This window comes from Jaculus jaculus, chromosome 8 (assembly GCF_020740685.1).
Source record: "Jaculus jaculus isolate mJacJac1 chromosome 8, mJacJac1.mat.Y.cur, whole genome shotgun sequence".
In the NCBI taxonomy this organism is placed as follows: Eukaryota; Metazoa; Chordata; class Mammalia; order Rodentia; family Dipodidae; genus Jaculus; species Jaculus jaculus.
This window is the reverse complement of record NC_059109.1, coordinates 99,303,211-99,320,220: the sequence shown is the minus strand read 5'-3', so window position 1 is coordinate 99,320,220 and position 17,010 is coordinate 99,303,211. Positions and strand designations below refer to the sequence as shown.

The window sequence follows — 17,010 nt, the reverse complement described above, 5'->3', positions numbered from 1 at the left end:
CTGTCTTTCCTTGGCTTGTAGGTAGCTGTCTTCTTTGCTTCTCTACATGATCTGTGTGTCTGTATACTAATCTCTTATGAGGAAAGTGGCCATATTAGGTTAAATTCTATGATATTTTCCTTATCTTTCCTGAAGTGACCCAAGCCTTGAGGCAAGGTGGACTGCTGTGCAACCAAGGGATTCCAATGATCCCCATAAGTATTCTTTAGTCTGTAAGGGAAGAGGCATCTGACCTGCCTGGCCAGGGCCCTTTTCAGTCTTCCTGGAATAAAGCCTGTCTCTGCTGTTGAGACAAGTCTTCTCTCTCATTTCATTTCCCACTTTTCTAACATACTTTCCTATTACAACTCTTTTTTTAAACATTTTATTTATTTATTTGAGAGATAAAGAGAGGGAGGGAAAGAAGCAAATACATATACACAGAGAATGGGCATACTGGGACCTCTAGCTGTTGATGAACTCCAGATGCATGTGCCACCTTGTCCACCTGGCTTCTATGAGTCCTGGGGAATCAAATTGGGGTCCTTAGGCTTTGAAGGCGAGTACTTTAACTGCTAAGCCATCTCTCCAGCTTCACACACACACACACACACACACACACACACACACACACACACATATTGCTTTTGTTTTTTCAAGGTAGGGTCTCACTGTAGCCCATGCTGACCTGGAATTTACTCTGCAGTCTCAGGGTGGCCTTGAACTCATAGTAATCTCCTCCTATCTCTGCCTCCTGAGTGCTTGGATGAAAGGCATGCGCCACCACGCCTGGCCTAACACATCTCTTAATTAGCCTCCCCCTCTTTTACTAATACAGGGTCTCACTCTAGCTCAGGCTGACCTGGAATTTACTGTGTAGTCCCAGGCTCCCACTTCACTCCCTACAGTGTTAGAATTAAAGGCATGTACCACCAAGCCTACCTGGTTTAAGTATCTCTTTAAAGATCCTACCTCTGCTCTGTGTGGTGGTGCATGCCTTTAACCCCAGCACTCAGAAGGCAGAGGTAGGAAGATAATCAGGAGTTTGAGGCCACCCTAAGACTACTAGTAAATTCTAGGTTCCACCTGGGCTAGGGAGAGATCCTACCTCAAATAACAAAAACAAACCCAAAAATTCTTTTAAAAATTTTTTTTAAAACTTTTTTTTGTGTATTTTAATTTATTTTAGAGTGACAGAGAGAGAGAGAGAGAGAGAGAGAGAGAGAGAGAGATTGAGAGAGAGAGAATGGGTGCACCAGGGCCTCTAGCCACTGCAAACGAACTCCAGACGCGTATGCCCCCTTGTGCATCTGTCTTACATAGGTCCTGGGGAACAGAGCCTCGAACCAGGGTCCTTAGCCTTCACAGGCAAGTGCTTAACTGCTAGGCCATCTCTCTAGCCCCAAACCAAAAATTTCTGTCTCTAAGTGTCATCACAGTCTGAGAGGGTTAAGACTTCACCATATGAGGTTTGTTGGGTGTAAGGTGGGATGTGTGGCCACAGTTCAGCTCAGAGCAGGCAGGAAGGAGAGCTTAGGGATTCCTGCTTAGGTCATATCCATTAAAAAATTGATTTATGTGTGAGTGTGTGTATGCATGGGTGTGCCATTTGGGTTTGCCACTGCAAGTGAACACCAAACACATGCACCACTTTTTTCCCCCTGCTTTATCTGGGTGCTGGGGAGTTGGTCTTGGGCCAGCAGACTTTGCAAGCAAATGCCTGAAACTGCTGAACCATCTCCCCAGCCAGTACCAAAGTCACGTTTATTTATTTATTTATTTTGAGGTAGAGTCTTGCTCTAGTGCAGGCTGACCTGGAATTTACTATGTAGTTTCAGGGTTTCAGGTTGGCCTAGAACTCACAGCAATTCTCCTACCTCAGCCCCCTGAGCGCTGTGATTAAAGGTGTGGGACACCATGCTCAGCCCCATGTTTTTGTTTTTTTTTTGGAGGCAAGCCCAACGAACTGCCTTTCTTCTTCTTCTTCTTTTTTTTTTTTTACTGTGAGAGTGAGAGAGAAGAGAGAGAGAGAGAGAGAGAGAGAGAGGAGAATTGGCCGAGGCCTCCAGCCATTACAACCCAGCTCCAGATGCATGCTCCCCCTTGTGTGCATGTGTGATTTTGTGCACTTAGCCATTAAGGCATTTGCCTGTGAAAAAAGGCAAAGGAAAGTGCCTTAACTGCTGAGCCATCTTTCCAGCCCCAAATTCATTTTTATAAGAAACAAAAAATAGTTTATTGAGTATATCACAAGAAAGGAATGGGCTGGGAAGCCAAACTCCATCATTTAAAAATTACAGCTTAAGGTCTAAAGAGATGGCTTAATGGTTAAGGCACTTGCCTGCAAAGCCTAAGGACCCAGTTTGCCTCCCCAGAACCGTTGTAAGCCAGACACACAATGTGATGCATGTGCACAAGTTGGTGTACACATCTGGAGTTCAATTGCAAAATAACAGTGTAGGGCTGGAGAGATGGCTCAGCAGTTAAAGGCACTTGCTATAAAGACTCAGTACCCATGTAAATCCAGATGTACAAAGCGGAGTATGCTTCTGGAGTTCATTTTCCATGGCAGCAGGCCCTAGCCATCTATACTCATTCTCTTTCAAATAGATAAATAAATAAGCCTTAAAGAAATAAAATAACAGCTTAACTGTTGTGTTCAAGCTACCAGGTAGCATGCAGTGGAGACCCACTGTGAATGTACTTCTCTGGAATCCACAGAATCTCCATTATCCTTTGTTTCTGTGAAAGGCCAAACAACTCAGCATCTATCTTAACTGAGAGGGATGTATCAATACGCCAGAGGGTGAAGTTGAATAAAAAAGCCAACCATGTTTAGGTAACTCAGATTTTCATGAAATAGTTCAGTAGAAGAAAAGTCCATTAGTATTTTTAACCAAGCTGGGCTTGGTAGCACACACTTTTAATCCCAGCACTTGGGAGGCTAAGGTAGGAGGATTGCTGTGAATTTGAGGTCATAGTAAATTCTACGTTAACCTGGGCTGCAGTGAGACTCTACCTCAAAAAAAAAAAAAAAAAAATCTTCTATATGTGGACAACTTTAATGAGAAAAAGAGATATAAATGTGAAAGCTGGTATGTTTTCCTAATTTCTGATGTATGGTTATATCTTTTGTGTGGCTCAACCACGATGCACTTGGTATTTTGGTTTTCTGTTCTCCTTCATGTCTGTTATAGTCACTTTCTTGTGCAACCATATGATTAAAATTGGTTAATGGTTATAGACCATTTCCTCCTGTTGTTATTATAGTTTGCTGAACTGTTCTGCCTTTTCTCTTTGCTGGAAAGTAAGGCAGGCAATATTTACGAAATGCTTATCCTGTAAAGTGCTTAGTCACTCATTGCATTTTGTATGATAAAGGGCACCTTCCTTTTGCTGGTGTTTAATCGTGAAAGAATGAGGTATAGCTGCCTCCACATAAATTTGGGTCTTCTGATACCTGTTTCCGTTTCTTTGCCTGACCCTAAGAAAAGCAGACTGGATGCTTAGAACCTTTCCATCTTTCCAGTGTTTGAATCCCCAGGTTTACTTTATAGAAACTTTTCAGGTCAATTCTGTGTGCAGCTAGCAGGTGATTCTTTCCACAGAAGCTTTTGAAAGTAATAAAAATTTCGAGAAAAATACTACAAAAGTCATACAAACAACACCCATATACTTTTTACCCTGATTAACTTCTTTCTCACACTTGGCTCAGTTTCCTCCCTCTCCCCGTAAACATGTTTACTTTGTGCATTCGGCTTTATGTGGGTACCTGGAAAATGGAACCCAGGTTGTTAGACTTTGCTGGCAAGTACCTTAACTGATAAGCCATTTCTCTGCCCACCTTTGTTGTTTTAAGCCCTAAGACTGAAATATTATTATCACAGCATGAACTGGCCTAGACCAGTTGATTCACTACCTTAGCTTTTGTTTTTAATTTAACTTATTTTTTTTTTGAGGAGGGTGGGGCTTCAAGGAAGGGTTTCACTTTAGCTCAGGCTGACCTGGAATTCACTATGTATTCTCAGTGTGGCCTCGAACTCGCGACAATCCTCCTATCTCTGCCTCCTGAGTGCTGGGATTAAAGGCATGTACCACCAGGCCTGGCTGTTTTCAATTTAACTTTTTAAAAGAAGATGGTCTCATGTAGCTCAGGCTGGCTTCAAACACTGTGTAGCCAAGGATGGCCTTGACCTTCAGATTCTTGTTTCCCCCTCCTGAGCAATAAGATTACCTGGCTTATGTGGTATTTAGGCATTGAACCCAGGCCTCTATGCATGCAGGGTAAAGTACTCTACCAACTGAGTTACATCTCTAGCCCCATTTTTATTTATTTATTGTTTTGAGTTTTGCAGGAAGGGTCTCACTCTAACCCAGGGCATAATATATCTCCATTTAACCAGATAATAGTAGTAGTTCCCCCTGGGACTTATAATATCCCCAGCCACCAGCTTTTGACTAGTTTTTCAGTACCAGGCATGAATTTCCTCCCATGGAACAGTCAATTAATTTCCCCTAAGCAGATGTGCCACCATTGCCCCAGTTGGTACATTTGGCCTGGCTGTTCAGCCATAAAGCTTGCCGGGTCCACTGCTGGTTAACACAGGTGATGACTCTTCTTCTCCCAAAGGCTGTGTGCTACAGAGCTCTTTCCAGCATCTTGGCAGCTAGTTAATAGGGAGGAGGCTTCCAGTAGAGCTGCAGCTTGTGAAGTCCAAGCCTGTGAAATCTTCACCAATAGGGTTTTACCATCTAGTTCTGGAAGGGGGGGGGGGCAACTAAGAGCCTTGGCAATAACCTGTACTGGTCTGGGGGCATCAAGGTCCTCCCTGGCTAACATTTCACTGGAAGGTATCCCAGCCCTGGCGCTGAAATTTTTTAAATAACAATTGGTGGCTTCTGGACACAATGTTATCCACCTTTACAGGATACTCCTGCCCAAATTCTCTCTTTTTAAAATTTCATTATTTATTTATGAGAGAAAGAGAGAGAGAGAGAAAGAGAGAGAATGGGTGTGCCAGGGTCTTTAGCCACTGCAAACGAACTCCAGATGCATGTGCCATCATATGCATTTAGATTATGTGGGATCTGGAGAATCCAACCTGGATCCTTAGGCTTTGCAGGCAAGCGCCTTAACTGCTAAGGCATCCCTCCAGCCCTCTCTTTTATTTTTTCCATATTTTTAACATATATATTGTTAGCTGGTGAAGTAGTAGATGTCCATATGGCTTATCTATAACATCCTAAACTTTCATTAACACTCCTCCCACCCCTTCCTCTCTTCATTCCCTCCCCATAGACCATTTCTCACTCCAGTATTCTGCTTTTTCGCTTACATATCCACTATACCCTTTCCTTAAACCCTCTCTTGTGTTCCCTCCTTTATAATCCCTTTCTTGCTTTCTGGCCTCATGAGTAGATTTTTTTTTTTAAATGGTTGTGCTACCATGTTAAATGGGAACAACTCCTCCAACAGGAATACTCCATGAGGGAGAGTTTTGATTCTTCACTCTAGTGTGAGGAGATTATGCACCCACATATTTGTCATGGCCTCAGGGTGAGTTGTGTCTCTTCCCCTACCCTTGACTTTGGCCGTGACCCTGCAATTTGATGAACAACAGGATATGAGCGACTTACTGCCAAGGAAGCCCTGGATGAGCCTGCCTGGCAGGACTTGTGTGGCTAATTCAAGAGGACACGGCGTGTTTGGAATGGAGCCCACTCAGCTGGTCAGGAGACCTGCGGCTGGAAGGAAAGCGCTCCAGGTGACCTGGAGATAAGGGTAAATACTTGTCCTTGCATGACACTTTGTGTAGGGGCAGTTTATTTTGTAGCAACTCTGATTGACACATGATGTCAAAGGGCACAAATGTTTTATTGTTCTGATTACATGTTGGTTTTACTCTCTTGAAAGCCTGAAATCAATTTACCATGCCACCAGCGTGGTGTATGTATATCTAGAGGAAAAAAACACTTATGTGCCCTGTTCTACACTTGACCATGAAAAATTTAAAGAATAATAACCAGACCACACAATTTGGGTCTGCATTCCAGGAGAAATCAGTGTTAGACAGAGTTTTTGGGGTAATAACAAACTGAATGAAGATCTATGTAATTCTCTTTATCTTTGGTAATGATGGCTTTAACTTTATATGAAATGCATATAGTTGGTAATTATAGAGTATTGCTAATACTTATTATTATTATTATTTTGGTTTTTCGAGGTAGGGTCTCACGCTGGTTCAGGACGACCTGGAACTCACTATGTAGTCTCAGGGTGGCCTCGAACTCACAGTGTTCCAGGCCATCACGCCCGGCTTGCTAATACTTACTTTTTAAATTTTTTTTGTTTTTTATTTATTTGAGAGCGACAGAGAGAGAAAGAGTAAGATAGATAGATAGAGAATAGGCATGCCAGGGCCTCTAGCCACTGCAAAGGAACTCCAGACATGCATCCCTTGTGCATCTGGCTAACGTGGGTCCTGGGGAATCGAGCCTCGAACCCGGGTCCTTAGGCTTGACAGGCAAGCGCTTAACCGCTAAGCCATCTCTCCAGCCCGCTAATACTTATTTTTAAGGAAAGGACCCTTTTGATAATCATGTTTAGAATTAGAGATATGACAAAGTATTTAAATTTGGGAATATTCTCATCAATTGGAATTTATAAAGACTTGCTATTAAATTATATCAATGTATATATTTAAAAGCTTGTTATCAAAATTCATCTGTTAGTTCCACAATAAAAACTAAATGAAACACAGTGACAATATGTGTTGAGTTGGCTAGTTTATTAAATTTTAAGCCTTAAGATTTTGTATTTAGTTTGAAACACATTTCAGCAACGCCATTGGAATCTCTGCTTATTTCTTCCATTCAAGAAATCATGTCAGGGTTCGATTCTCCAGTACCCACATAAAGCCAGATGCACAAAGTGGCGCGAATGTTTGGAGTTCGTTTGCAGCGGCTACAGGCACTGCTGTGCCCATTCTCTTCTTGCGAATAAATAAATTTTTTTTTTTAATGAAGAAAGAATGTCAGAATCCACGAGAGTACGCTAGCACCACTAATCATGTTTCCTAAGTTACTGTGCGCATTGTTGATTCTTCACAAACAATACAGAAGTATTAGTAAGAAATAACTCGCACACACGTCACCATTTACTGAGATATGCTATTTTCTCTGCGTCTGATTAGGAAGCCCTACCATAAAGAGGCTTCCTCAGTATCATGTCCATAACCACGGAAAGGCCCTGCTTACATAATCAGAAATGAAAAAACGATGTTAAGTTCTCCAACTAGCGCTGAAAGAGAGGAGGCAAAGCGCCGGGCCCTGGGCTCTTGAGCTAGTTCAAGTTCCACAAGCTCGTCTTTGGGCCTGGACTTGCCTTCCCAGTGCCTAGTGGAACCAGTCAAAAGACCCTCTTGTCCCCCTGACCCTCATTCAGTCCCTCAGCAGCAGGACAAAACCCTCAGTGTCCCATGTCACGTTCCACCGCGGCTGCCGGGGCCGCTAATCCCGCTCACAAAGCGCCCCGCGGTTCTCCATTGTTCCGCTAGGCGGGCGGCTGACGGGCTCTGGAACGTCCCAGCGCGCGCCGGGGACCCCCGCGCTTATTTATCGCGCGCCGTCCGGGGCCGCGGGCCTCCCGGGAACCATGCTCCGCCGCAGCTACGTGTTCCAGGCCCGCCAGGAGCAGTACGAGCGCGCCGCGGAGCGCGCGGGCCCCGCCGCCCCGGGCCGGGAGCCGGCGGCCGGGCTGGCGGCGCTGCAGGGTCTGGGCGAGCGCGTGGCCGCCCACATCCAGCGGGCCCGCGCGCTCGAGCAGCGCCACGCCGGCCTCCGGCGGCAGCTGGACGCCTTCCAGCGCCTGGGCGAGCTGGCCGGGCCCGAGGACGCCCTGGCCCGCCACGCCGAGGCCAACCGACAGCGCGCCCGGGACCTGGCTGCGGAGCGCGCGCGGCTGGAGCGCCAGGGCGCCGAGGCGCAGCGCACGCTCGACGAGTTCCGGACCAAGTAAGCGGCGGCCCGCCAGGGTGGGGAAACTGAGGCGGGCGCGGGGAGTCCCCGGGGCGCGGGGACCCGGCTTTGACTTTTCTTTCCAAATCCAGGTATAACTTACATACAATAAAACGCATTGATTTTAAATGTTTAATTTGGGTTTTGACAAATATACTCACCAGAGCCAAGAGCAACATAAGAGAGATCATTTCCAATACCCCAGAATTGCCTCCTCTTGGTCCCCAAACCAGAGGCACCTAGTTCTGTTTCCTATCACCAAACATTTGCTTTTGTCGGTTCTAGATTTTTATTTTTATTGTTTTGTTTTTCGAGGTAGGATCTTGCTCTAGCTCAGGCTGACCTGGAATCACTATGTAGACTCAGGCTGGTCTCAAACTCACAATCCTCCTACTTCTGCTTCCCAAGTGCTGGGATTAAAGGTGTGTCCCACTACTTTCCGCTAGAATTTTTTTTTTTTTAATATAGAACACTTCATCAAGTTGCGTGTCATCCTTGCGCAGGGGCCATGCTAATCTTCTCTGTGTTGTTCCAATTTTACATTTTGTTTTAATTTGCATGCAGAGACAGAAAGAAGGGGGGGATAGGTATGGGCGCACCAGGGCCTCTATCCACTGCAAATGAATTCCACACGAGTGTCCCTCTTTGTGCATCTGGCTTTACGTGGGTACTGAGGAATTGAACCCAGGCCATCAGGCTTTGCATGCAAGTACTTTTAAGCACTGAGCCATCTCTCCAGCCTGGTTCTAGAATGAAAAAAAAATTATTTGTTTGTTTGAGAAAGACAGGACACAGCAGTGCCCCTTGCCACTGCAAATGAACTCCAGTTTCAGGGCTGCATTGTGCATCTGGCTTTATGTGCGTACTGGGAATCAATGCTGGCAGGCAGGTTTTGCAAGCAAACACCTTTAACAGCTGATCCATCTCCCCAACCGGGTTGGAGAATTTCACATGTACATGTTATGGAATCCTCACAGCTTTATCCTCATTGTATTATTTACAGAAGAGACAGTCAGGCTCAGAGCATGAAGGGACTTGGGGCAAGGTCACCCTGGTACCTAATGACCTGCTGTGCTTGACACGGAATTAGGTCCTTGGTATCTGAAGTCTATCTGACTTCACTTCATGCATCCCGGAGGAGCCCTGGAAATGATATTTCCGCGTGTGATCTCTAGGTCTTGACACTTAAACTATGGTCCATGGTGCAGCCACGTCAGCACCAGCATCACTTAGTGCATTCCAGGCTAGCTTGGGCTACATTATGAGACCTGTTTCAAAAAAAAAAAAAGAAGTGTGTATGGTGGTGTCTTTAATCCCAGCACTTGGGAGGCAGAGGTAGGAGGACTGCTGTAAGTTTGAGGCCACCCTGAGACTATATAGAGAATTCTAGGTCAGCCTGGGCTAGAGTGAGACCCTACTTTGAAAATACAAAATACAACAACAACAAAAAATTAAAATAAACATATATGAAAAATTAAAAAAGACTACATTAGGGCCAGAGAACTGCCTCAGTGGTTAAATGCATTTGCTTGCAACAAAACCTGACAGCCCAGGTTCATTTCTCCAGTACTCATGTAAAGCCAGATGCACAAAGTGGCACATGAGTCTGGAGTTCATTTGCAGTGAAAGAGGTCCTGGTATGCCCATTCTGTCTCTCTCCTTGCCAATAAATAAAAATATTAAAGAAACTAGGGCTGGAGAGAGTGGTTAAGGCACTTGCCTGCAAAGCCAAAGGACCTCGGTTTGATTCTCTAGGATCCACTTAAGCCAGATGCACAAGGTGGCACATGTGTCTGGAGTTTGTTTGCAGTGGCTGGGCCCCGGTGTGCCCATTCTCTCTCTCTCTCTGATAAATAAATAAAAAATAAAATATTTAGAAAATTCTTTAAAAATAAAAAAATTAAAGAAATTATGTGAATTAATTAAAAAATGCATATGCCCAGGCTTTACTTCAAGTGAGGCACAAGAACTTTCCTTTTTTTTTTTTTGCTTTTTCGAGGTAGGGCTTCACTCTAGCTCAGGCTGACCTGGAAATCACTCTGTAGTCTTAGGGTGACCTCGAACTCATGGCAATCCTCCTACCTCTGTCTGCCCAGTGCTGGGATTAAAGGCGTGGGCCACCATGCCCGGCTAGAACTTTCCATTTTTTTAAAAATTTTTTTGGTTTATTTTGATTTATTTATTTGAGAGTGACAGACAGAGAAAGAGGCAGAGAGAGAGAGAGAGAGAGAGAGAGAGAATGAGCACACCAGGGCTTCCAGCCACTACAGACAAATTCCAGATGCATGTGCCCCCTTGTGCATCTGGCTAATGTGGGTCCTGGGGAATCAAGCCTTGAACCGGGGTTCTTAGGCTTTACAGGCAAACTCTTAACCGCTAAGCCATCTCTCCAGCCTGAACTTTCCATTTTTGAGGGTGGGATTGAGACAGTGTTCCACACTAGTCCAGGCTGACCTGGACCTCACTCTGTAACCCACAAACTCATAGCAAACCTCCTACCTCAGCTCCCCAAGTTCTAGAATTAATGAGTTATCCTGGTACCTGCTGCCAGTTACTGTGTCCTTTAGTACAAAATAGGCAGGAGGTTTCCTGAAACAAGCTTTCTGTGAGTTCTTTTGCAACCTGAATCTTTGGTATATTATTCAATGTTATAAACTGAGCATGCTGTCAAATTGTATGCATTGATTCATTTTCTCCCAGTCCTGTTTCTGATTTGGAGCTATTTACAGCCAGGGACCTGGAAATCCAGTCTTTCATGGGGAAGCAGGCTTGGCAAGGGACTGTGGCAGACAGGACTTGAGCTATGCCTTTCTTGTCTTGGCCTTTCACTCTCTCCAGAAATCCAGTGTCTTGGAAAATCCATGCCTTCAGTGAGGCCCAAAGCTCCTACTCTGAGAAGCACTGGGCAGTATAACCTGGAGCACAGACGCTGCCTTCTTGAAGGCCACACTGGGTCTGAGCTCTGTGTTCTGCAGAATGCCACACCAAGTTGCTCAGGCAGAACTTAAATGAGAGAGATGTCACTCTTTTTCTTTCTTTCTTTTCTTTTCTTTCTTTCCTTCTTTTTTTTTTTTTTTGGTGGTGGCAAAATGCCACCATAACATGAAAATTACCATCTTAACTCTTTGATGTGCACAGTTGAGTGGCATTAATTACATTCACAGCAAATGTAGCTCAGATACCAAAGGTAGCTTGATGGTCTGCCAGTATGTCTTGTATTCCCACATGGCTGTACCTGAGTTTGTGACTTGGCTGGACAAGCATGACTTCCATGAGCTTTCCTTGTATCTTCCTGATTTCACTTGGTTCTGAGCTATGTGACCATTATGGAGTAGTTCCTCAAGCTCTGTGCTTTATTTAAATTTCCCGTTAACTTACTCCCTACCATTGCTCCCTTGAAGAAGTTTTGGTATTTGGTATTGAGATAGTAGGATCTGAAAATCATTATAAAAGCCACACTCATACACACACGCACACACGCATGCACCCTGAGTTTGATTTTCTATTCCAGAGGTGAACTGGTGAGCAGCCAGAGCCAGGCAGAGTCATGAAGAAAGGGGAGCTGAGCGCAGTCGCAGCCCTGTGCCTGTGCTTGTTAACCTAGCCTTTGAATCATTTCACAGTCAAGTCTTTCAGCACGTCAAAGTCTAAATAAGTCAGCAAATAAAAATTAAAACCATTAAACCAAATAAAAGCATCAAATACAACGATGAATAGAGCCAATTATCTCAATTGTGGAAAACAAAAGATAATTTATATGAAACAACAATATTAGTTAATGGAAACTAAAGTGGGTTTTTACTTTATGAACTCATGAATATATTAATTCTTTTTAAAAAATTTATTTATTTTTTTTTAAAACAAATCCTTTTTTTTTTAATTTTTTTTTTAAGTATTTTTATTTATTTGAGAGCGACAGACACAGAGACAAAGACAGATAGAGGGAGAGAGAGAGAATGGGCGCGCCAGGGCTTCCAGCCTCTGCAAATAAACTCCAGACGCGTGCGCCCCCTTGTGCATCTGGCTAATGTGGGACCTGGGGAACCGAGCCTTGAACCGGTGTCCTTAGGCTTCACAGGCAAGCACTTAACCACTAAGCCATTTCTCCAGCCCCAAAAATTTATTTCTTTGCAAGCAGAGAGTTACAGGTACTGAGAGGACTTTCAGCCACTGCCAATGAACTCCAGATGCTGTACCACCTGTGCATCTGGCTTTACGTGGGTACTGGGGAATTGAACTCGGGTTGTTAGGCTTTGCAGGCAAGTACCTTAGCCACTGAGCAATCTCTCCGGCCCTGAAAATATTAATTTTTTGTAGGGGAGAGTGCGAACATAGTCTGAATATATTCATTCTTTTTTTTTCTTCTTTTTTTTTGTTTTTTTCGAGGTAGGCTCTCACCCTAGCCGTGGCTGAATTGAATTCACTATGTAGTCTCAGGCTGGCCTCAAACTCATAGCAGTCCTCCTACCTCTGCCTTCCAAGTGCTGGAATTGAAGGCATGCACCACCACGCCCGGCTTAATATATTAATTCTTGTCATTAATTCTGTATAATGAAATCACTTCTCTTTAATATATCCAACCTGGTCTGTATAACATGTAAAATGCCCATGAGATTATGTTTTTGTGTTGATTATCAAGTATGTTTGCAAGCTGCAGAAACTCTTAGAAGTTTCTAGCAAGAAAAGATAGTGAGAACATTAGATTTTGCTAACAATTTTGTTCTCAAAGCTAATTGCCCATTAAAACATAATTTTTGACTCTAGTAGAGTCACACACAAAAAGAAAATGGCTAGATGCGGCCTTCTGCTGTGAAATGTAAAACTTGTGCAGATATTGAACCTACTGGTTTTAGCTGGGCTGTTTAGACAACTTTGGAACCGAGATGTGTACACACTGTGTATATCTGTGCTATCCTTCCCTGAGCTCAAAACCTTCAGTTCTGTGAACACAGAGCTATCATTTTCCAGCATGTTTCATGGCTGCAAGTACTGACTTGAACTTGAGACTTGGGTGTATTGAGCAAAGAAAGCTCTGCTTTGTGAATTGGGCTCAGTGTGAATTAGGATTGGTTTCTGTGGCAAGTGACATAAACTCTGAAGTGACAATGTCCTATCTCATAGAACCATTAGAACTGTTAGTATCATAAAGACAGTAGACAACTCATATTTACAGAGATGTGGAGAAACTGTATCTCCTTTTGACTCCTGGGCTCTCTTGGTAGAATGCAAAATGGCATAGCCACTATGGAAAACAATATGGTATCATCTTTTTTTAAAAAAAATATTTTTATTTATTTATTTGATAGAGAGAAAGTGGGAGAGAAAGAGGCAGATAGATAGATAGATAGATAGATAGATAGAGAGAGAGTGTGTGTGTGTGTGTGTGTGTGTGTGTGTGTGTCAGGGCCGCTAGCTGCTGCAAATGAGCTCCAGATGCATGTGCCACCTTGTGCATCTGGCTTATGCAGGTCCTGGGGAATCAAACTTGGGTCCTTTGGCTTTGCAGGCAAGCACCTTAACAGCTTAGCCGTCTCTCTAGCCCTGGTAGTTTCTTAAAATAGTAAAAGCAGGGCTGGAGAGATGGGTGGGAGGCAGCTGAGGTTTGGGGCCTTCAGGGTGGGGGGGCTCCTGTTCCATTTATTATTTCCAGTTATCCACTGCACTGTGCAAATCTTACCACTTTCTACATGTGCCAAATGTGAAAAGGCCTGGGAGCAGTGGGCAGAGAAATGCAGTTAGCTACGTTCAAATTGAAATCAACCTCTTAGAGAAGGCGTGGCGCTGCCTGACATTGAACTTGACACTGCTTATGTGACCCATCCATGTGAAATCATAGACTGCATAACTCTTGTTTCTGTGTCCCTTTTGCAGGTATGAAAATGAGTGTGAATGTCAACTCGTGCTAAAAGAAATGCTTGAACGGCTTAACAAGGTGAGTGGAATGCATGCTTGGGTTTAAGTCGCTTCCTTGCACAGGGTTGAACTAAATGCCAGGAGCAATTGTCTTACATTCTGTGTCTTCCTGTTATTTCATGGTTCAAGTACTTTTGCTGTCATTCTCTTCCTTGACTTCTTGAGGTTTTTTATTTATTTATTTTTAATTTTTAAAAATTTTTTTCTTTCTTTTTTTTTTTTTGGTTTTTCGAGGCAGGGTCTCACTCTGGCTCAGGAATTCACTATGTAGTCTCAGGGTGGCCTCGAACTCACGGTGATCCTCCTACCTCTGCCTCCCGAGTGCTGGGATTAAAGGCGTGCACCACCACGCCTGGCTTAAATTTTTTTATTTTCGAGGTAGGGTCTCACTCTAGCCTAAGCTGACCTGGAATTCACTATGTAGTCTTAGGGTGGCCTCAAAGTCATGGTGATCCTCCTACCTCTGCTTCCCTAGTGCTAGAATTAAAGACGTGTATTACCACACCTGGCTACTATACCTTTTGAAGGAAATAAAATCCTCAACATATAACTTACATGCCAAAGTTATTCACATCCTCAGCCTTTTAATGGAACAAGAATTCTAGAAGACAAGCTGGGTGTGGTGGTACATGGGAGGCAGAGGTAGGAGGATTGCCGTGAGTTTGAGGTTACCCTGAGACTACTTAATGGGTCCACTTGTGGTACAGCAAGACCCTACCTTGAAAAAACAAAAAGAAAACAGAAAGAAAGGTCGGGGTGTGTGTGTGTTGGGGGGAAGGAATTCTTATAAATAGTCATACTTGTCAAACCTCCTCTAGTGCTCATTGTCACTAAGTAAGTAAACTGGAGGTTTCTGGCTGTCAATTATGACTGAGCTAGCTGGTTTCTCGACTAAGGCAGCTGTAAGGACAGATTTTAAAGATTTCTCTCTTCTCTGTAAAGCCTTAGGACTTTTATTTTTTTAATATTTAACAATATTTCTTATTTATTTGCAAGGAGAGAGAGAAAAGAGAGAGATAGAATGGGCATGCCAAGGCCTCCAACTGCTGCAGATAAACTCCAGATGCATGTGACACTTTGTGTTCCTGGCTTTATGTGGGTGCTGGGGAATAGAACTCAGATTGTTAGGCTTTGCAGGCAAGCACCTTAACCATAAAGCCATTGTTTCAGTCCCCTAAGGCTTTTAAAGTGATGTAGGTTCTAGTCAAATGTTTTCACTTGAAAACAATAAAAACATATTTAAGGGCTGGAAGGATGGCTAAGTGGTTAAAGTGCTTGCCTGCAAAGCCAAAGGACTTAGGTTTGATTCCCCAGGACCCATGTCAGCCAGATGCACAAGGTGGTGCATGCATCTGGAGTTCGTTTGCAGTGGCTGGAGGCCCTGGTGTGCCCATTCACACACATGTTTTCTCTCTGTCTCTCAAATAAATAAATAAATAAATATTAAAAAATCTTTAAAGATATTTAAAAATTAAATGATATTTAAAAATAAAGCCTTTAAAGATAAAGGCTTTTGCATGTAACTGTGCATTTCATGTGTCTCTAAAGTCATCAGTGGCAAAGGGCAAAAGGCCCTGGGGTTTAGGGCAGGAAGGATGGAGCAAGGACCACTCACCTTCAGGGTTACCTGCTTTCACATGTCCAGAATTCCTCTGAGGCTGGAAAGGGACTTTCAGAAGGAGGGAGGAGAGGCCTCTGGGAAGGAAGAGTTTAGGAGGAAGTTGCGGTAGAGGAGCTTGAAGGAGAGAAAGATGTAGGAAGAGCCAGGAGAATGCAGAGGGAGAGCGAAGTTGGGAAAATGAGGCAGAGGAGGAAGAGATGTGTTGTAGAGCTCATTGGGGAAAGAGAGCAACATTTTTTTTTAAATACCCAGGGTTGAAAGAAAAGTGTTTTTGAGGTATTTGGGACTTAAAAAAACAATACAGGTGTGATTTATTTATTTAACAGAGAGAGAAAGAGGAAGTCAGAGAAAGTGAGTATGGGCCTGCCACTATAAAGGAACTCCAGGTGCATGTGCCACTTGGTGCATCTGGTTTTATGTAGGTGCTGAGGAATTGAATCCCAGGTTGTCAGGCTTTGCAAGCAAGAGCCTTTAACCACCAAGCAATCTCTCCAGACCTAATCTGAAAAATTTAATGAACTTGAATCTCCATTCTCTAGCAGCTTTAATCAAGTCCAGCAAGTATTTTGAAAAAGAAAAGAAAGATGCTGTGCATTGCTGAACTGTGTAGACCTGTGGTTCTGGAACTGCAGTGTGCATCCTAACCAGTTCCCAGGTGATGAGATCTGCTTTGTGAACTGCTGCTCTGTATCTAGAACACACGGTATCAGGGTTAGGTTATTTCTCAAATTAGACTGATGACACAGGCTATCAATTCAGAAAACTCTAGATGCTTCTGTCGCCTAAAGCTCTTGGAAATTCAGCTGACACCATCCCGAGCATAATAGAAACACCCACGTTTACACATTTCTGAATTCTGGTAACAACAAAAGAAACCACTTCCAAAACAAATTCTTCCCACCCTGTCAGACAGCTGCCGCACGTTCCAGCAGCACCAGCTCACCTTTGGATGTTTTGCTGTGATTGCCTTCCAAGCCAGACACAAGCTTGTAGAAGCATCTGGTTAGTCCCCATTTTAAAGATAAATGCTTGTTTTGTTTTATTATCACATAGGAGGTTTTAAGGCCTTGGTTGATGGGGGCAGGAGGTAGTCTTGGCATGATCCCTCAGGGAGTGGGAAAGATGGCCAGTGCCTTGTAGGATTCACTCTCTACTCAGCCCCCAAGTCAAGACTAGTGCTGAGAAGTCCAAGACAGGCTCCAGTGTCACCACAATGTTTTTTTAATTTTTTTTGTTTTTATTTTTTTTTCTGTCTTTTTTTTTTTTTTTTTGAGAGCGACAGACACAGAGAGAAAGACAGATAGAGGAAGAGAGAGAATGGGCACGCCAGGGCTTCCAGCCTCTGCAAACGAACTCCAGACGCGTGTGCCCCCTTGTGCATCTGGCTAACGTGGGACCTGGGGAACTGAGCCTCGAACTGGGGTCCTTAGGCTTCACAGGCAAGCGCTTAACCACTAAGCCATCTCTCCAGCCCTTTATTT

At 43.8% G+C, this 17,010-nt stretch overlaps 1 protein-coding gene and 1 non-coding gene across 3 annotated transcripts in view; one reads left to right on the top strand and one right to left on the bottom strand.

Moving 5' to 3' along the window:
• The first annotated feature begins 7,633 nt into the window (after nucleotides 1-7,633).
• The window catches only part of Bfsp1 (beaded filament structural protein 1), a 34,962-nt gene continuing 25,585 nt past the window's right edge, over nucleotides 7,634-17,010 (top strand). The window contains exons 1-2 of one of the 2 annotated variants that reach the window (XM_012951253.2): nucleotides 7,634-7,992; nucleotides 13,867-13,927. In XM_012951253.2, coding sequence (XP_012806707.2) covers nucleotides 7,634-7,992; nucleotides 13,867-13,927 — 420 coding nt within the window. Of the gene's footprint in view, nucleotides 7,993-13,866; nucleotides 13,928-17,010 lie in introns of those variants that run through there. The other variant, XM_045155675.1, reaches the window with a different exon arrangement.
• Nucleotides 8,454-8,563, bottom strand: LOC123463114. The gene has a single exon (XR_006638726.1). It is a non-coding gene; the product is annotated as a U6 spliceosomal RNA (small nuclear RNA).